Genomic DNA, 22,500 nt, shown 5'->3' with positions numbered 1-22,500 from the left:
ACAAACCATAAGACGAGAACGAAACCAAGTAAGTAAAAGCAACTAAGCTCAGTTTTTTTTACCGAGGCGGATTTGTACTCACTCGCAGGGATGCCCTTTTAGCCCGGAAAAGTTTTCTGCTAGCTTATTGGTTGCAAGTATTTTGTCCGAATAGCATCATTGTTTTCAAATAATTACAAGTAATGTGAATCGAAACTTATTTTAAATCAGATATATGTTTTGTTAATAAATAATGTTAACGAATAAAAGATTAAGTATTGTGATGGTAAGTCTAAATTTAATAACAACACCTGCCGAAGTCAACAACAGGAGCTTGTTTTCGGATGCACGCTGCATAATTTTGTAACGTATTTTAACACCAATTGGGATAAAACACTAAGCATAAGAAAACATTTTGTTATTTTAATATAGAATCTACTAAAACATGGAACTAATAAAACTTTGAAAACTTTAGGTTAAAGTGGGCTGGCGGGAAAACTGTCCCAGCTGTGCTGAGTTTTTGAAAGCTTTTTTCAAAGTGTAATATATGTTATCGGATTTTTAGCTATATCTGCAATTAAGTAGAGTAATAGAAAATATTTTGCAGAAATTCAACATTTCATGGAAGTTACAGCAGACAATGTGTAAAACTTTTATTTTCTTATTTTGCGTTCTGTTCAGGACACATATAAAGTTTGAGTATCTCATTTTTTGAGAAGTAAAAAATATGTGACTCAGAAAATTGTTTAATGCATTTTAAGGATTAGTAGTCTACAGGCGTCTAGTGTCAAATCGAGGAGGGATGGAAGGGGAAGGGGATCTTATATCGCGGTTGTAACTCGGTGAAATTATAATGCAAGATTTTTCATGGAACGCTAGTATCTTCAAAAAAAAAAATAAACATAATCAAAATTAGCAAACCCTTTCAGATTGCAATCGCAAAATTTATTTTTGTCAAACAAACGGACTACTAGTTTGAAAAAACAAGAAATAAAGCCATAATAAAAGTACATTATTATTATGTAAAAAAAAAAAGCCTCTTTATCATATTTATCATAATGATATAACAAAAATCATAAAAAGATTGAAAGTTTTCTTGCCCATCAAATTTTAAACATACGAATAACGATCTATAGGTAATTTTATCTAAATTTTATCTAAAAACGGAAGTTTTGACCAATAGCGAGTTTTATTAAATGGGATTCTGGTATTCAAAGAAAGTTTATAATAACATGTTTTTCTTATGTCTAGTAAATTTATGCCAATTGGTGTTAAAATATGAAAAGTACAAAAATTGTGCAGCGCGAATCGAAAACAAGTCCTGTCGTTGACTTCGGCAGGTGCATATTAAATTTAGAACCATCACAAGACTTTATAAGGTCAAGTCGTTAAATTATTTATAAAACATATAAGGAGAAATTTAGGTTAGTAAATAAGTTTCGATTCACATTACTTGTAATTATTTGAAAACAATGATGCTAATAATAAGCAATCAGCTGAGCTAAAAGGGCAACGAGTGAGTAACACTCGATAAAAAAACAGAGTATAGAACACTAAGTTAAAAAAAAAAATCGTAAGATAAGGAAATGAAGACAGGAGCAAAACAGAACACGAAAACCAATGAAATAAAAACAAATAATATAAAAAGAAATAGTATACTAGATATAAAAAAAATAATATTCAAGATCTAAAGGCAAAGATACACGAGAGGAATAACAGGGGAAAGCAAAGACGAAACAAACACACACCGTGGACGTCGATGCATCCCAGGGTCTTCTTCATGAGGGCTGTGTTTATTTGGCACATATAGCATCCTCTGTCAGCTTCCTTCACCTGTAGGGAGAGAAATTTTAGAGATATAAGATGGGCTGTTCACTCTCATAACATCACACCCCCGTAGGGGGATAGTGCCGTCAGTGCACCTCACGTGGTGCACTGTACGCATTACTTAAGGGTCGTTGCAGTGCCCCTCCCCCCTAGCTGCAACCTATCTCATTTATTTTACTGCACCTCCATTCATACTCTTTTTCTTCCATCTGACTTTCCATCATCTCTGAAAAATTGTTTCCTGGTGCGACGGCGAGGTTTTCCTTCTGTTACACCTTCCAAACCTTCATACTATCAGTTTCCATTTCAGCGCTGAATGACATGATAGGTCCCAGCACTTGGCCTCTGTCCATTAATTCTATATTCTGTTCTATACTATTCTTAACATCACTGCCGCTCGTTCCCCCCCCCCCCCCTTGGAGTTTCAAAATCTTTCACCAATCAGCAGCTTTTCCTCACTATCGCCAGGCTGCTCTGTCATCAGTAAACAGCTACATCATGCTATATGGATTATGGTGATAATAGCTTAGGATCATTGGCATTACCAATAATAATAAGAGGGGATTATTATGAATAAATTTTTTGTTTTGCATATAAGCATCATGAAGGTTACGATTGTTACCACTAAAACCTCTGCCACTACTTTCACCACTACAGATAATAATAGTAACAGCTGGATTGCCCGTAATATCAGTACATACTGATAAGTATTATGACTGATGTTAGTAGTATTATTACGTAATGTCAGTGACTTCATTAATATCGACGTATTTCGTCAGTGATGTTACTTAAATCGATGCATGTCCTTTATGTACTGGTTAGCGATGTCACTAAAGTTGATTCTCACTGCTTGAGATTCGGCAATATTAATAATTATTGTGATAAATCGAAAAGTATTGTGAAATATTGATAAGTATTGTAATTAATGTTAGTAATACTAAGTGTTATTAGCGATGTCGCTAAAGAATATGATTGGTAATACTGATACCAGTAATATCAGTGAGTGTTGTTAAGGACAGTAAGAGCACCGTTACACAACACCAATAAAATCAACAATATTTAAAAACTAAGAAGCTTCCCTCTCCCCTTATTAGCAATTTTTTTTCCTTTCAAAGAAATTGAAATGGTATTTTTTCAAAGAAGTTTTGTAAGATGCCATATGAAGGAGAAATAGTAATTATTTGTCCATCATTTTTAGCTTTCTGTAAAAGAAAACTATTGAGATGGCTTTGTCTGTCCTTCCGCACTTTTTCTGTCCGGCCTCAGATCTTAAAAACTACTGAGATTAAGGGGGCTGCAAATTGGTTTGTTGATCATCCACCCTCCAATCATCAAACATATCAAATTGCAGCCCTCTAGCCTCAGTAGTTTTTATTTTATTTAAGGTTAAAGTTAGCCTTAATCGTGCTTCTGGCAACGATATAGGATAGGCCACCACCGGACAGTGGTTAACGTTTCATGGGACGCGGTTTATACAGCATTATACCAAGACCACCGAAAGATAGATCTATTTTCGGTGGCCTTGATTATATGCTGTAGCGGCTGTAAAGAAAACTCGATTCCGCCGAAGAAACTTCGGCGCATTTTTTACTTGTTATACATAGCAGCCAATTCAGTTGTATACATTCAAACAAATTTTCTTCGAAAGGACCCCTGTGAAAAGGGAGAGCCGACATTTGTTTTTTAAACAAAGAAAATCGGATGCCTGGATTGAATTCTAAAGTCTGGCTGTGTCGTTAAACAACTAGCCACAGTGCCCTTAAATGTGAAAATTGCTGAATCTCCCAAAATTAATGTGTGAAGCGGCGGCTTGCAGAGTGCTACAAGGTCTCTCAAATAAGCATTTAATACTTTTTGAACGATAACCAGTGAACCAATTGATTTTAAATTTTTGTTGAAATTATGTGTTCTATGTTTTTAAAGACAGCGTAGACATGCTAGTTATATATTTTTTTTGCCTGTTTTCGTTTTCTTTTGTTTATGATTTTGAAATTTATTATTATTATTATTATTGAAGGCCTTTTTGGCTTGCTCTCCGTAAATGTGATAATGTTTCAAATGATGATTGTCAAGGTAGTATTAATAATAATGAATCGTCAATTCTGCTTGTAACTTGAGAAAGTCGGCTAATTTGGAACTATAATAATGCCAAAGCTAAAGCATTAATTTATGAGTCCCTGTCGCGACTGACAAGACCCAAGCTATTATGATTTACTGGAGGTATCAGTATCTGCGTTTTGTTGTCAAATCCTCTGCATCTTTTATGGCATGCCTTTGGGGGATGGCTGAATGCATTTGTGGTTAGTGAAACATACATGTGCTGTGAATGTTATATTCTGCTCGTGGGTTTCTGTAAAATATGCTGCTGAATTCTCTTACTAGATATATTGTTATTTTGTTGAGGTCGCTCTCTGTCTCTTGAGTATGTATGTATGTGTGTATATATATATATATATATATATATATATATATATATATATATATATATATACATTTATATATATATATATATATATATATATATATATATATATTTATATATATATATATATATATATATATATATATATATAATTTATATATACTTATTTGTATGTAATAACTGTGTGCTTACATAGATTCTGAAAATACAGTTGTTAACGGATATATAGCAACACGCACACTTAATTATAGCTTTCAGTTATGTCATGATAGTTATTATGTTGGCATTTACTTAATTTATATACACACACATATATATATTATATATATATATATATATATATATATCTTGTGTCTGTAGGAATTCATGCAAAGTATTCCCTGTGTATATTCACAGTTAAATCTAAAAGTTTTTTGATACGCGGTTTTATGACATATGAATCTGGTGAACTATTCATTCATTCAGCCATTCAATAATTACACACAAACATTCACACACGTATATATATATATATATATATATATATATATATATATATATATATATATATATATATATATATATATATATATATATGTACAGGGTGTCCATAAAGTCTCTGTACACTTTAAAAATATATTACAAAAGGAAATGAACAAACATTTATGTGGAAACTATTTCAGAATGAGGAGTAGATATTGAAGCTTTTTCATATCATTTAATACACCTCTATATGAGCACAATTAATTGCACGAAGCACATCAAGTCGGTACTCGATTTCTTGTCATGTTCGCTGTAGCATAACCTCATCAATGGTGGCAATGACATTAGTGATCTGTTATTTGAGATCAGTGATGTCCTGTATCTTTGTTCAATACATGATATCTTTAACATAACCCCAAAGAACGAAGTTCAGGGGAGTGATATCTGGTGAACGAGGTGACCAGGGAATTGGGCCATCCCTTCCAGTCCACCGGTCTGGAAGTGTTTGATGAATTAATTGATATAGAGGTTGTATGGTATAACAGGTAAATCACTAAGTGCTATTAAATGTTAAGTGTGTGGTAGACTATGTAAACGGAAGAGTGACTGGTTTGGTGTAGAAGTGGTACTTTGATACAGAGGTTTAATTGTCTGTGTTTGTTCAATATCTTTATGGGTAAGGGGATTTCAGAAATCAGAGAAAGGACACTTGATGTAGGTGCAAAGCTGTGGGATAAGAAATTGAGTTGTGAACTGAGTGTGAAATGTTTATTTTTTTTTGCTAATGATGACAGTGCTGATTTTGGATAGTGAAGAGAAGACGAAGAGTCCAGCAAAAGAATTTGGAACTATTTGCAGTGAGAATATTGAGAGTAAATGTGATCAAGAATATTGTTACGAGGTTAAATGGAAACCAGGAAGATGGGGCAATGGATGATAAAAGAATGAGAAAAGGTTAATTCATATAAATTTTGGGAAGCAGATTAATTCATGATGGTAGGATGAGAAATAATGAGTCACAGAATAGATGAAGCAAACAGGGTGGTAGAAGACATTTGAATTGTATGTGGAAGCCAATGTGGGAATGTATGGAGGGATTGTTAAGCCAACTTTCTATGGAAATGGGTTGAGGATATTGAAATGAATGAAAGTATTAGGGGTAAGCTATTGAGATGAACTGTTTACATAATATGTTGGTAGGTTGGTTGTGTTGAGATAAGTAGCATGGAATGATAAAGTTAGTGTAATGGAAAAGATAGATAAGAATATCTCAAGATGGTTCGGTTACATGGAGAGAATGGACGATGTTGTATTGGTGAAAAGAATGCATAGTTGAAAGGGTTGGTTATATGGTGGGAAGGAGGTATAGGAAAGAAAGGGCAAGTATTGCGCTCTTCCTTAATGTTAAGGCCCTTCCTTTACGGTAACTTTCACAGCATCTATTTAACTGTATCTAGGTTTTCTTTTACCTATTGCCCTAACACTCCGAATTACTTACCATTTGACCGTTATATCATCGTCCATTTCTTTCCATATGCTCTCTCTCTCTCTCTCTCTCTCTCTCTCTCTCTCTCTATATATATATATATATATATATATATATATATATATATATATATATATATATATATATATATATATATATATATATATATATATATATATATATATATATATATATATGTTTGTGTGTGTATATATATATTTATATTTATTATATATATATACACATATACATATATATGTATATATTTTGTATGTATATGTGTGTTTACGTCTGTCTGTTTGTGTGTGTGTTTGTGCGTGTATGTATGTACGAGTAAGTATATATATTTATGTAAGTATTTTTTATTCAGTATTTCAGCAGGCATTAGCAATAAAACAAACTAAATCCAGCTGGAGTGATCATGATTTGCTGTGTGTAGTCACAACACCAATAACAAATTACTTCCAGATGTCTTGCAGAAAGGACAGTCAGAAGTAATACTCTTTTTACGTCCGACAAGAATTTTTCTTGATCTAAGACTCCTACAACTTCATAAATCATGGTCCATTAGGCCAACGTTTGTTCTCTAGAAGGCAGTCTCTCTCTCTCTCTCTCTCTCTCTCTCTCTCTCTCTCTCTCTCTCTCTCTGACTTTTAAAGTTCCAACTATGCCTTTATCCATCGCTCTGTTCTTAGCTAGTCCCTCTTTCAACCATGGACGTTCACTTTCTTAAATATCAGTTACAGCAACATGTTCTGTCTCTCTCTCTCTCTCTCTCTCTCTCTCTCTCTCTCTCTCTCTCTCTCTCTCTCTCTCTGACTTGTACAGTTCCAACTATGCCTTCATCTATCGTCCCGTTCACAGCTACTCCTTCTTTCCACCACAGGCAGTCACTTTCTCAGATATCAGTTACAGCAACATGTTCTCTCTTTCATTTTAATCTTCTCTGTCTCTCTCTCTCTCTCTCTCTCTCTCTCTCTCTCTCTCTCTCTCTCTCTCTCTCTCTCTCTCTTACCATTCTGATGTGGAGGTTCCACGTTCTGGGTTCGTCGTGGGTGACGGACACCCTCGTGTTGTGGGTGACGACTTTCTTGTGAAGACTCAGGATAGTTTGTGTGTCGGCTTGCATCCACCCCACCTGCAATGAAGTGCAATGAGACTTTTATTATTTACGTAAGTCACTTGCATTTTATACATGCATACATGTAGAAATTATATATATATATATATATATATATATATATATATATATATATATATATATATATATATATATATATATATATATATATATATATATATATATATATATATATAGTTCCTTCATATTCACAATAGAGGCGGTAATTCGAATGAAATGCTACCAGTTGGGGCACTGGTGGTTCGGGGAGTTGGGTAAAACTTGCTAGTGCGTTAGGCGATAGCCTGTCAAGAAATAGTATGAAATGCTACCAGTTGGGGCACTGGTGGTTCGGGGAGTTGGGTAAAACTTGCTAGTGCGTTAGGCGATAGCCTGTCAAGAAATAGAATGAAATGCTACCAGTTGGGGCACTGGTGGTTCGGGGAGTTGGGTAAAACTTGCTGGTGCGTTAGGCGATAGCCTGTCAAGAAATAGAATGAAATGCTGCCAGTTGGGGCACTGGTAGGTCGGGAAGTTGGGTAAAATTCGCTGGTGTGTTAGGCGACATCCTGTCACGAAATAAACCTCACTTACAGAAGTACTTAGGTTCCAGCTTCCTTTATGACTTGTGTGGGTCAGTTGGTAGCGCCCTTGAGTGACTAGGTTTGATCCCGTTGTGAGACAAAATTATTTTTATATTTTTATTATTGTTCTTAATATTATTATTCAAAAGATGAGCCTTATCCATATGGAACAAGCCCACAATGTCCATTGACTTGAAGTTCTAGCTTCCAAAGAATATGGTGTCCATTTGAAAGAAGTAACAGAAGACGATAGGAAATACAGGATATGTATTAAATAGAGTTACGTAACTCGCTGCTTATTATATATATATATATATATATATATATATATATATATATATATATATATATATATATATGTATATATAAATATATTATTTATATATATATATATATATATATATATATATATATATATGTGTGTGTGTGTGTGTGTGTGTGTGTGTATGTATGTGTGTGTATAATCGCAAATATTAAGCCACAAATATCGTTTAATATTCAGTTCACTATACCTCAGGAATAACTTTGTCACAAGTGGAATTGGAACCCCTAACTGGCTTAGAAAAACGATGTACAGTGACTTGTAACCACTGAGCCATCAAAAGAGATATACTTTAATATCGACTCTGTTGTACATATGCCTTTCGAATTCAGGTTTTGTACTAAGAACTGATATCAGCCCACCTCCGCCACGATAGCCGATTGGGAAGTTTGTAACACGTGGCTGATTGTGAATTTTTGTCACATACACCGTGTCATTTTTATATATTCACAGGTGTTAAGTCACAAATTCGCTTAATATACATTTAGACAGTAAACGATGCTTTTGGCTTCATATTTGTAACTGTAAAAGGTCACGGTGTTTATGAACAAAAACGCATATAAAAAATATATATACAGTACATATATGTATATATATATATACTGTATATATATGACATATATATATATATATATGTATTCATATTAACATTTATATATATATATATATATACACACACACACACACATATATATATATATATATATATATATATATATATATATATATATATATATATATATATATATATATATATATATATATATATATATATATATATATTCTTGTGGAATTAAGGATTGTAAGTCCGAAAAATTATTTTTTCCGGGAGTTGTAAGGAAATATTTTTTCCCCTAGAACATTGTTGCTTTCATGAAAATTGCGTCTTGGCTGTAAGAAGATTGCTTCTTTGAGACGATGTTTAATCATAAGAATGTTGCCTTGAGGATAATTCTTATTTCTTTTGTATCATTGTAAGTTTGTCGACCTGCTGACAATTTTTTTTTTTTTGAGATGAGAGTGTTGTTGTTTTTGACAGCTGGATGAGGAATGTTTCATAGCTGGAACGAAGCTGCATATTGCTGTGTAGGTGGGTTGATGTAATGCATAAAGATCCCTTTACTGCAAGTATAATTCTCATTTGCCAGGCTGCAGCTCCACCACTCTCTGGAAGACTTGAATAGTCACAGCTCTTATTCAAAGGCTAAGGACCCTCCCTTTACAAACACAAAAATAATAGGTGCTGTTGTGGATATGTTATGCTGGCAGAGAGGGACTTGAAATATGCCTTAGTAGAATTCCATTTTTTTTTTTTTTTTGGTTTATTTGGAAAAGAAAAAAAGACCAGATTCCACCGAAATGTTCATCATAGGTCTTAACCAGGCGTGGCAACCTGACGCCGCAGTGTGGTGGTCGTTTCTTTGCAAGAGGGACAGTAACGGCCATTCCATCCTGTTGAGGCAAACAAGTTGCCTGCACACAATGCACTCATTCATTCAGCTCACTTAAGAATTTAAAGGTGCCATATTATACGTGTTAACGAACAAACTAACTCACTAACTCAGTACACAAAAAACCCTTTTAGAAATTCCACAAAGAGTGGGTGACGAAAACACATCCATCAGGATGCTGCATCCGTCAATCATGTATCATTTGGCGAGTGATGGATGAAGACGAGTCTGATGGGCGGATGTGTAAGAGGGTGATTGGAAAAGGGTGTGGGGATCCTGGATGGGTGGGTGGGCTGGTGGGGATGGGGTATGGATGACTAGTTGGGGGCATGGCGGAGTACTATTGTGAGTAAATGCAGAAGTAGCATTTCTTGTATAGGTTTTGGAAAGGAATTATTTTTACCATTTTTTTTTATTTTATGCCAACAACGTGTCACAAAAAAACATTTAATGTCATCTTTTTCTAGGAGGTATGGTAATGTTGCTTCCAAGAAGTAGGCATTTCGATGTTTTATTAATTTTCTTTTTTTGATGATGTCTCATATCTTAATATTTATCGCACCTGTACTGATACTGATAATACAATTTTCTCCGTAAATTTAAATTTATTCAGAATTTTATAGCATTGATAATATAAAAGCCTGCTTGTCTTTGTGTCTCTTCACCATTCCTAAGTTGATATCATAATCTTTATTTAATTTTTCTTTAATTTTTGACACTTTTGCTGACACATAGCACGATCTTCATCTCTCAAATTTCCTTGACGTTGTGTCATCTATTAACTCAAGTCTTCTACCCATGTATTAATCTCTTGAATTTCCTTACACCTTTTTACTTGAATATTCGTATTTTACACATTTTTTTCCAGCACAGACATGTACCAGTTCTTTAATTTCTTAATTTTCCTTAAGTCTGTTATTACAACCAGTTTTCATCTTTTAGGCTTCTCGACACTAATAAGTAATTCTTTTCTTTCTTCACTTACAGCTGCCCTGACACCAATAGCTACCTTGGTTTCCTTATTTTACTCCTTTCCCAAAACAGGTTAAGGAATCTTGTATCTGTTATTTAATTTGTTACACCTCTCCTTTCCTTGACAACACAGGTTTCTCCTTCACTTCTGATATACCTTTCCAAACACTGTTAACATAAAAATCTATGCACTGCTCTCCTGACGCTGTTAGCAAAGATATCTACTGTAATTTTCGTATTTACATATCTCCCAACAGACTATGCAGTCGTGTTCATTCACTTTATACACCTTTGCTAACATTTATACCACAGCCTTCTACCGAAATTTTTAACATTATTCAACACTGATAAAATACTATTGAATCTTTCTTTTTATCTCTTGCAGCTCGCCTAACACCGATAGCAGTTTCTTACCTTAATTTTCTTTACTTAGGCCTCTTACTGAATGAAATTTTTACTTTCCTCAAATTCTGCTTTTTTTGACTTTCAAATGTCAAAAGTTTTCTTCTTCTGTGTTCTCACACTTGTTCTAGCAATAGTTGCTAAAGTCTTCATCTTTTTGAACGAAAATTGTAAAGTCACGTTCATTGATTTCATGCCTCACGCCTACTCTGTAATACATGTTCATTCCTTTACTCAAATTTTCCCAGCAATATCCTTGTACCTTAATTGTACCTCTTATCTCTTTTAGCAATAAAGGTCAAGTTTTCTGCCTCCGGCATATTCCACTGATAAAATTCATCTACCATGATTTTATATCAGGATTGCAGCTTAAAAACTCTTTTCCCCTAATTTTCATCATCCAGGCGTCTGCTAGCATTTATAAATTTTCAGCCATGCTCTTTAGCTCTCACTCCTCTTCAGCCATTATTGTAGTCTTATACCTCAATTCATCTCTGGCCTCTTCTAACAGAAATTATGATCGTCTCTGCTGAGGTCCATCTATCATACCTTTGCTGACAATAACAGTAATGTTTTCAACACTTACTATTAATCCACTTAACTCATCCCGGGTGATAAGGACTTAACCGTAATCAACAACCATCAACTTTAAATGAACTATGGCATTCATCCCATGAAAATTTCCTACACATTAATGTTGGCACTCCGCTCGATTCATAATAACATTTTGCTACAGAGCCCAGTGAAAGACCTATTAATTTTTACCGGCGACTGGTAAAAACAGCGAGCAGTGGATTTATGAAATACGAGTGGCTTCAATAAATAAACAGAATAATATGAAAATGTGGGAGGAAAATAATCAAGGGTGGTACAGAGGGAAACTCGGTGGCTTTTCTTGGTCAGATCAGACTTACTCCGTTTTCCAAATGACTTTAAACTTTCATTAAGATGTAATAATAAAATTTTATGTGGGCTGTGTATATATATGTGTGTGTATGTATATATATATACATTACTTTTATGTATGTGTTAATTGTTAATTTTTTTACTGTCATCCTTCCGTCAAGCAATTGCACCTCATTTAGGTTTTTTTTCCCCTCACAAAAATTCCATTATCCATATTCTACCAAAAACTGTTTTACTCCCTCCAAGCTTCGTGAAGCCAGAGACATTCCATGATATAAAGTCTGATAGTATATATATATATATACATATACATACATATATATATATATATATATATATATATATATATATATATATATATATATATATATATATATATATATATATTGCAGCAAGAATGGAGAAGTGCACTGGACAGGGAGCCCCATTTCAATTGTGTGTGCATGAATACCAACAACACTGTTTGGAAACAAGATTTGAACGCATTGCATTATAATATCGTAAACATATATGTATTAACCTCGAAAATAAACTATGTAAAGATTTCTTTCCTTTATTCGGTCGCTTGGCAATGTATTCTTGATTATGAAATGTCTTCAAGTGTTTTATGATCAGTTTATGAAAAAATATATTTGCTACTGCTTCTTGCAGTTGACTTTTCCTCTAAGATATTATGCTTTCGATTTCCCAAGGTCGTTTTGTTTCCCTTTTTCCTCTTGAAGTTTTACAGTCACTTATTAGTTTTGTATTAAATTTTCTACGGATTTATGCTTTGGTTATTCCCCAGGTTGTTGTACTTTTTTTATCGAAGGTTCTGTATTTCACTTTTACTTCAGATACTACTCTAGATTTTGTGCTTTAATTTTTACTCGTGACTTTTGTTCTTTCCTTTTATTTTGATGTTTAAATTTCTTTTGTATCTCGTAGCGCTATGCTTTTCACATTTAAGAGACTGTATTTTACGTTTTTCATGAAATTTCATTTTCCTTTTCCCTCAAGACATCGTACTGGAGTGTTTTGAAAATATAATACCTTTTCTTTGGGGAGTTTTATTTTTCATTTTCGTCACTTCATTAAATTTTAAACCTCTCTGTCTTCAAGCAAGCAATTTAATCACTGTGAGACCCATGTCATTCTGGTGTGACGAATGAAAGTGACTTTTATTACTGCTTTCTTTGGACGGTGATAACAGAACATTGAATAATAAATGATTCCCTCTTTTCATACGAACGGAAAAAATCTCCAGAGAACTGAGATACGCAATGTTCGACTTCCCATTTGGAACACGAATGATTTATAACCTAAGGTCTCGGGCTTTTAATTCATAGTTTAACTGGGAATTCAGTTAGATTATAATTGTTTTTTTTCTTGTCAGTTGTACTAAGTTGTTTTTGCTTTATGCCCTTCGGTTTATCACATTAGTGTAATTTGTGCTGGAAGTGCTAGTTTAAATATGCCAGCATGGATTGTTGAGATGAGAGGTGTTTTGTGTCTGTGTGACATATTTCGAACGCGTCATTGTGCTTGTAAGGGGGGAAAATCTTAACATGGGGAAATGGAGGACAATCTCAATATATGGTAAAGGAGGAAAATCTTAATATATGTGGAAAGGGAGGAAAATCTTAACATGGGGAAATGGAGGACAATCTTAATATATGTGAAAAGGGAGACAAATCTTGACATATTGTAAAGAAGGAAAATCTTAATGTGTGGGAAGGGAGGAAAATCTTAATATATTGTAAAGGAGGAAAATCTTAATGTATGGTAAAGGAGGAAAATCTTAATATGTGTGGAAAGGGAGGAAACGCCTATTATGTTGTAAAGGAGGAAAAGTTAAGTATATCTTAGTTTAACCAGACCACTGAGCTGATTAACAGCTCTCCTAGGGGTGGCCCGAAGGATTAGATTTATTTTCCGTGGCTAAGAACCAATGGGTTTACCTAGCAACGGGACCTACAGCTTATCGTGGAATCTGAACCACATTATACCGAGAAAAGAATTTCTATCACCAGAAATAAATTCCCCTAATTCTTCATTGGCCGGCCGGAGACGCGAACTCGGGCCTAGCAGAGTGCTGGCCGACATCTCTATCGACTCGCCCAACGAGGAACTTGTAAAGGAGGAAAATCTTACTAAGTGGGAAGGGAGGAAAATCTTAATATATGATAAAGGAGAAAAAATCTTAATATGAACCTGAAAATACTGCAAAGACACCGTTGAATCATATATCATCATATTTATTGCTTTTATCCATGTTGAAAAATTATACTCCTCTTTGTTCGTCATACCTTGCCAGTCTGTATGCAGGTCGTTTTGACAGGCAGTTTTGACTGGAGTGAAACTGTTTGGCCGAACTAAGTAGTTTAAAAAGGAATGGAACTGCTAGTTCCAAGTGCCATGGAAAGTAAAACGAGAATAAACGAGTAAAAGATGCGCCGAAGTTTCTTCAGTGCATTCGAGTTTTCTATACAGCCGCGGCCCATGAACTCTCAGCCGCAGCCCGGTGGTGGCCTGTGTTGCTGGAACCTACAGCGGTGCCAGACGCACGATCATGGCTAAATTTAACCTTATATGAAATAAAAACCACTAAGTCTAGAGGGTTGCAGTTTGGTATGTTTGATGATTGGAGGGTGGATGATCAACATACCAATTTGCAGCCCTCTAGCCTCAGTAGTTTTTAAGGTGTGAGGGCGGATGGACAGACAAAAAGCCGTCTCAATAGTTTTCCTTTACAGAAAACTAAAAAGATAAGGTTTAGACTGCAAAAAATGTGGTGAAATTATGGTTTAATATAAATGAAATGCTGTTTAATGACTTGGAAAACAGTAACAAAGTCACCAAACCACTTGGTTTGCCTGTCATTAAAATTAAACAGTACGAGGATGAGTGTCATACAAAAAATGCCAGGCACCTTTGGCTCATAAGCCCCATGAATATCCGTAAGTAGAGGGCGTGTGGCAAGCAGCCTCATTCCAAAATACTCGCTGAAACTAATTATATAATATATATATAAATTATATATATATATATATATATATATATATATATATATATATATATAAATGTGTATGTATATAAATATATGAACAAATATGTATATACATTTATACATATATAATTTTTATATATATATATATATATATATATATATATATATATATATATATATATATATATATATATATATATATATATATATATATATATATATATATATATATATTTAGCTTTCAGCGAGTATTTTGGGATGAGGCTGCTTACTTCCAGCCATCTCCTGACGGAGATATTTGTTTTTTAAGGTTGTATAATACTATATGAGTGTATGCCAGCCAGTTACACACTAGGAAAAATATATGGATTCGCAGCGCATTTTTTGGTGTCGTTACTCTCGGCTTTGATGTTGCTTTTTTAATTTGTGCGAAACATTAGGGTATATGTTTATTATTATTCTCCTCCATTCATTAATTTTTAGGTTATAAATTTGACAGTTTTCGTTTTAGGCTACACTCGAAACCAATCATTGTGGGAATTCTGTATTGGATTTTATTGAACAGAAGATTGCTTGTCAGTTTCATTGCTGTTTGACGTGTTCAGTGAGAGGAAATGTATAATAAAAGATAGTAATGTTCTGACACGGCTGATTGCGGCTGATGTCAGAAACATCAGATCTGTTGCATGGCATTTATTGGAGTTCACCCATCCATGTACTAACCATACGAGTAGCTAATAATAGTTATTTTAAGTTTAATCATTATTACTCATTATAAATAATTAATTCTGTAATTATATCGTTCGTTGACAATTATATTGATAATCGTCTATCCGAATGCTTACATAAATAGTGTGCTCTCTGGAAACCATTACTGCAGTGGACCCAGTCGGTGGGACTGGAATAATCCTTGGTACGGTATTATCCCTTTCAAGAGGTGGGCCCATTAATTTGGGGCTGTAGTCCCGTAATTCTTTCCATTTGCATCAGTCTTAGGGTGAATAAGGCCTAGTAAGTTGTCGCCCAATCAGCTTTTTCATAAAAAATTGTGTGAAATAAAACACAAACTGGCAACGTCTTAAAACACATTCACAAATGACTGGGTCCGGATGTGTCCACAGGTTGTCCCGTATTGTAATTTATTCATTATTAAACAGATTCTCTGAAGAGACATAAGGAAATATTACGAATCGTTGGAAATATAGAACAATGTTGAAGTTAATTACTTTTTTCTGATCCACTATCACGCTGATGTGTCCTACTGTAACCGTTGCTTACCCCGGTATTTATATATATATATATATATATATATATATATATATATATATATATATATATATATATATATATATATATATATATATATATATATATATATATATAATATATATATATATATATATATATATATATATATATATATATATCTTCTTCTTCGTTTAACATATATATATATATATATATATATATATATATATATATATATATATACACATACACATACATATATACACACACACACATATATATATATATATATATATATATATATATATATATATATATATATATGCAAGCTAATTTTCCCATTTAGGGAAAGAAATATCTAGATAAAGTTGGCTCTCTGATAACAATTAATATATTTTTAATGTTTTTGCCATACCTTATTTGTCACTGGCTGCTACTCACGACAGTTGACTGGCATTCTAGGTCGATGAAAGGGTTTTACAATCTAGAGTGCCATTGCTACCCTACGAGAGAGAGATGGTAGTGCGAGAGGCATGCGCGTTTGTATAACTTAGAAAAATTATACAAGTAATCCTGTGTGATTAATTACTCATGTGTATGCCTGTGGTTATAAGAGAAAGATAGGAATATCTTTTGTCACCCCTAAAAATGTATGTATATATATATATATATATATATATATATATATATATATATATATATATATATATATATATATATATATATTATATGCTTCAGCGCGCTCGTTCTTGTGTGAATGTGTGGGTATGTGTATGTGTTTTGTGTGTGTATGTATGTATGTATGTATGTGAGAGGGTAAGAGTGAGAGAGAGAACATTCATGCTTTTCAGAGAGAAAAATATTTATGTAACCTATTACACTCATCTTTGTGAGACGATACACAGAGAGAAAATAATGTCATTTCCTTTTTCTTCATATTTTGTCCATGTTTGTATTGGGAACCAGAGAGAGAGAGAGAGAGAGAGAGAGAGAGAGAGAGAGAGAGAGAGAGAGAGGGGCCAGCCCCCTCTCTCCCAGTTCTTTTTTTTTTTTTTTATTAAGATTCGGGAGAGGGCCTTAACCCGTCCCCCTTGCCTCATCAGCATCAGCGGCAGTAGCAGTAGTAGTAGTAGTGAGCGTAACAATTTGCCCCCCTTAATATACAGCTAACGCTGCAATATAGTCTCACAAAACCCTACGGGAAATCTACATATAAATTCGAACGAGACTTCGGGCTATAGTACGCGTGACCTTTGGTCGGACGTCCTGGAGAGGGAAACAGGACACACCGAAAACATCACACACACGGAGGGTTTCGAAACAGCCCTCCCCCCACCCTGTAATCTGGTGGTTTAACCACCCGTGCATATGCGCCTTTATTCTCTCTCTCTCTCTCTCTCTCTCTCATTCGGCGAGGAAGAACATATGGGCGTGTTGACTTTAAAAAAATGTAGTATATCTTTTCGTATTTATAAATCTAACATGTCTTTTTCATTTTTTAAAAATCTAGTATGTCTTTTTTTTATTTTAAAAACTAGTAGGTCGTTTTATTTTAAAATCTAGTACGTCTTTTTTTTATTTTAAAATATATTATGCCTTTTTATATGAAGATCTAGTATGTCTTTTTTTTTTTTCTTAAATTCTAGTATATCTTTTTTATTTAAAAATCTAGTATGTCTTTTTTGGGTAAATATCTAGTATGTCTTTTTGTATTGAAAAATCTGGTATGTCTATATTTTTTATTTAAAAATTTAGTGTCTTTTTTTTAAATATCTAGTATGTCGTTTTGTATTTAAAACTCTGGTAAGGCTTTTTAATTTTTATTTAAAAATCTGGTATGCCTTTGTATTTTTTATTTAAAAATCTAGTATGTCTTTTTTATTTTAAATCTAGTATGCCTTTATTTATTTAAAAACCTAGTGTGTATTATTTTAATTTAAAATCTAGTATTTTTTTAAAAGGAAGTATGTCCATATTTAAAAATCTAGAATGTCTTCTATTTAAAAATCTAATATGTCTTTTTTTATTTAAAAATCTAGTGTCTATTTTTTATGTTAAAATCTAGGATTTTTGTTAAAATGTAGTATGTCTTTTTATATTTAAAAATCTAGTATGCCTTTTTTATTTATTTAAAAATCTCGTATTGGCTTTTTATTTAGAAATCTAGTATGTCTTTTCATTTAAAAATCTATTATATCTTTTCTTATTTAAACTCTAGTATATTTTTTTATTTAAAAATCTAGCATGTCTTTTTTTATTTAAAAATCTAGTAAGCCTTCTTTTTATCTAAGTAAAGGAACATTCGGCTTATTGTTAGTCAACTGTAATAGTTCGTAGCTTGGAAGACAGAAAGAGTAAAAGAAAAAAAGAGAAAGATTTGAGCGTTCAAGACTGCGCCCAAATGTATGTCATCTTTATTATAATAAATATGGGTAACCCTCAAACCACTGAAGTGAAACCATTCGTCAGATCTCTCTCTCTCTCTCTCTCTCTCTCTCTCTCTCTCTCTCTCTCTCTCTCTCTCTCTCTCTCTCTCTCAGCATCTACCTGTCGCAGTGCGCCAGTCAAATCTCATCACTTGGATTTCATTGCTTTCGTGTCTATCGTTCTTTTTTTTTTTTTTTTTTGCCCTACGTCATTTTTATTCCTGGGTACTCATCTTTCCTTGTCTCCCACTATCGCTTTCGATCTGTGCTTTCTCTTTTTTTCTCCCTGTCCCTCTTTTCTAATTCCACCAATATCTCTCTCTCTCTCTCTCTCTCTCTCTCGTTTTGTGTTTATTGTTAGTCATATCTTTCATTTTCTTCTTCAGCTTTTTACTTAATATTTCGCGTACACCACTTCTGTGACTCGCTTATTGCTTCCGTACCTTTCATTTTTCTGTTTTTCGTTCTACGTCATTTTAGTTTTCTGTAAAAGAAAACTATTGAGATGGCTATTTGTTTGTCCGTCCGCACTTTTTCTGTCCGCCCTCAGGTCTTAAAAACTGCTGAGGCTAGAGGGCTGCAAATTGGTCTGTTGATCATTCACCATCCAACCATCAGACATACCAAGTTGCAGCCCTCTAGCCTCCGGAGTTTTTATTTGATTTTAGGTTAAAGTTAGCCAAGATCGTGCGTCTGGCAACGCTATAGGACAGACCACCACTGGGCCATGACTGAAAGTTTCATGGGCTGCGGCTCATACAGCATTATACGCTGTACAGAAAACTCGATTGCGCCGAAGAAACTTCGGTGCATTTTTTACTTGTTTATTTGTGGCTAAACAACTTTCCCTATCTCTCTTTATCGCTTTCTTTCTGTGCTCTCTTTTTCTCTCTGTCATTCGTCTCCGATTTTCTCTCTCTCTCTCTCTCTCTCTCTCTCTCTCTCTCTCTCTCTCTCTCTCTCTCTCTCTCGTTTTGTGTTTATTGTTACTCATATGATTAATTTTCTTCGTATGATTGTTATTTAAAAATTTTTAACCACTATTCTATCCAACTCGTCTTAAATCATTTAGAATGCTGCTTTCATAAAGCGTAATAGGCTACTGTACCTTACTGCTTTGAGTGTAGCTTAACCGTACATTAATGAGAAATGACATTAGATATGCATGAGGAGAGAATAGAATCTGCTGATCACTCACCTCGTATTCATATTGTCTTAGTGACCTCCTAACCTGGAAATTTCCTCACACAATCTGGAAATATTTTCCAGTGAAAGCCTTGAGTCAGATCCGAGAAATAATTGAAAAGGCTATCCCTTCCTTAATGGGATTCGAACTCACAGAAGGTTAATATGTGAGAGATTATCACTTCGAAGTAAAGTTGTTCAAGTGGTAACCCAACTCTTTCTGTTGTGTGAGTGGATTCGAATTCCAGCAGGGAAGAAAAAGATGATCATATATTTACCCATTTATTCTTCGGATTCAGCACTTTCAGTAGAAAGGTTACCCAAAATGTGAAAAGAAACGTGGATCTATTAGGTTATTGCTCCTACTAAAAATAAAAAGAGAGAAATTTGATCATAATTTGCCTATTTCAAGGAAAAAGATTCAAACGCAAGCTTGGAAATAATTTTTTTTTATTTCAAGATACACGGCCAGTGTAGTAACTGTATATAATGCTTTAGAAATTTCATCTACATTATTACTTTCATCATTATCACGTCCTGTCCTTTGTCTCATACACATACATATGTATATATGTTCGTGTGTATGTGTATGCGCTGGCCTTCTTCCGTGCTTGCTTAGATAAAAAAGAAAGATTTGAAAGTTTGTCATCAAGCATTATCTGAGAGAATTCTCAATGTTGGATTTGCAACCCTCTTTCTGGCCAAGCGCCTTAAAAACGCGTAAAGGACTCTTTGCAAGTATGTTGTGATTGATTTTTTGAGGTGAAGTTGCTAGCCGTGCACCCATGACCGACTCAGATGGTGACGGGCACGTTTGTATTACGGAATCTAGGATTTTATTGTTGGTCACCTTTCCCGGTACTGATTAGAACCAACGTTGGTTAGAGCAAATTACCTCTGCCACGTATAGTTTCTGTGCTTTAACTTTCACAGATCTCCATTCAACTCCAGCCTCCCTTCTCCTGGTTCTGATCCAAGTAGGTCAGGGGCTTCCAGCTCCTTTGAATGACAAGTGTCACATTCTCCCAGGGGTTGTGCGAAGGACATCTCCAAGCCATCTCCATGTCCCTTTCATCATTTTCTCATATACATGTTGAACTTCGGCAATTTCCCTTATGGTATGATTTCTAACTCAATCCTTCCGTCTAACTCCTAATATTCTTCTTATTGATGTATGCTCAAATTGCCAAAATCTTTGAGATGGGGATTCATTGTTATGCCATGATTCATGTCTGTATAGTTGTGCAGATTGTGCTAAATTAATGCATAATCTGTAGCATGCAGTTTTAGTCTATTTGATTTCCAAATCTTAATTAGCCTGCCCGTTGTTTGAGTTGTGCTTTTTAGGCTTAGTCCCAACTCGGGAGAACCTGTATTGGATATCATTGTTTCTAAAAATTTGAAGGACTCACTCCCCATTAATCTCCACATCTTAGAATATTTCATCCTTTCTTGTGTACTCTGTCCTCATTGTCACTGTTTTTATTAGATTTATGTTAAGTCTTATCTTCCTAGGTAGGTGCTGAATTCTGTCAAAATTTTTTTCTTTAAATCTTATGGTCTTGGGTTGATGAACATGTGTGTCAGCTGCGTATCCTAAGCTTTTAAAGTTTCTGTTGTTATTCCCGTCAGAACCTTCCTTTGCATCTCCAGTCACTTTTTTTTTCGTAATAAAATCCATGACGGCAAACATCAAAGGTGACTTAATAGTGCTATGTAACAGCCCACTGTTCTCTAAAAATTCACTTGGCAAGGCTCCAAAACATGAACCTTCCATTATAGTTTTACATAAGTAACGGGACTTCCACAGTGATGTAAGAACTTCCATTATAATGAGTTCTGAGCGCTGTCTTCGAAATCAACGAAAGCCAGTGGGAGGGGAATTTCTGAATTTACACTAATGCTCGAGATGTCACATCTCAGTACAAATATTTGATCTGTGCAATTTCAGCCTTTTCTAAAAAAAAAAAAAAAAAAAAAAACCAGTTTATCAGTTTCGTTCTCCATGCTATTGATGATGAAATATTCATCACTACCGACATTTGTGAAATGCCTCAATAGTTCCCTCTTTCAGTCAGATCTCCTTCTTCTACAACTTCACTACACGTAATTTCCAGTCTCCAATCCTCAGGCTTTGCTTCCTCATTTCATATTCTGTTTCTGCTAAGCAGTTTAGTTAGTATGCGAGATGTCTTTTTTTATTTAGCTAAAACAATCGCTACAGTACATCATAGCCTGCTATTTTCAGTCCCATAAGTTTCTTTATTTGTTTCTTATTCCAGGTCAAAAACCTTGAATTTACCAGTTAGTACAGTGAAGTCTTCTGTCGGTTCTGGTATATCAGTTAAATTTTCTCTATCTCTTATTTCTTCCTAATGAACACACACCGTATTCCTTGGAAGCTTGAATTTCAAGTCAGTGGCCCCTGTGGGTTTGTTCCATATGAATAGGTTTCACCCACTGAATAATAATAATAATAATAATAATAATAATAATTAATAATAATAATAATAATAATAATAATAATAATAATAATAATAATAATATCTCTGTCTTATTCATGACCCCACAAAAAAAAATGTTCTGCCCAGCGTTGTCTGTCTTCTTTTTCAGGTGTTATTATCAATCCGTCACTCCTTTAACATTTCTGTGGACTACCCTAGCGCCAAGACCACTCCCAGACGACGAGGCTTTGTCAGAATCACCCGCCTGTTTTTCC

At 34.1% G+C, this 22,500-nt stretch overlaps 1 protein-coding gene across 1 annotated transcript in view; it reads right to left on the bottom strand.

Annotated features, from left to right (window-relative positions):
* The window catches only part of LOC136834983 (lachesin-like), a 609,100-nt gene that overhangs the window by 92,604 nt on the left and 493,996 nt on the right, over positions 1-22,500 (bottom strand). The window contains exons 3-4 of the mRNA XM_067097967.1: positions 7,192-7,314; positions 1,728-1,812 (exon numbers count right to left, since the gene is read on the bottom strand). Of these exons, the coding sequence (XP_066954068.1) occupies positions 1,728-1,812; positions 7,192-7,314 (208 nt within the window). The remainder of the gene's footprint in view (positions 1-1,727; positions 1,813-7,191; positions 7,315-22,500) is intronic.

Source organism: Macrobrachium rosenbergii, chromosome 54 (assembly GCF_040412425.1).
Source record: "Macrobrachium rosenbergii isolate ZJJX-2024 chromosome 54, ASM4041242v1, whole genome shotgun sequence".
NCBI lineage: Eukaryota > Metazoa > Arthropoda > Malacostraca > Decapoda > Palaemonidae > Macrobrachium > Macrobrachium rosenbergii.
The sequence above is the reverse complement of the archived record's forward strand: the minus strand, read 5'-3'. Positions and strand labels throughout refer to the sequence as shown.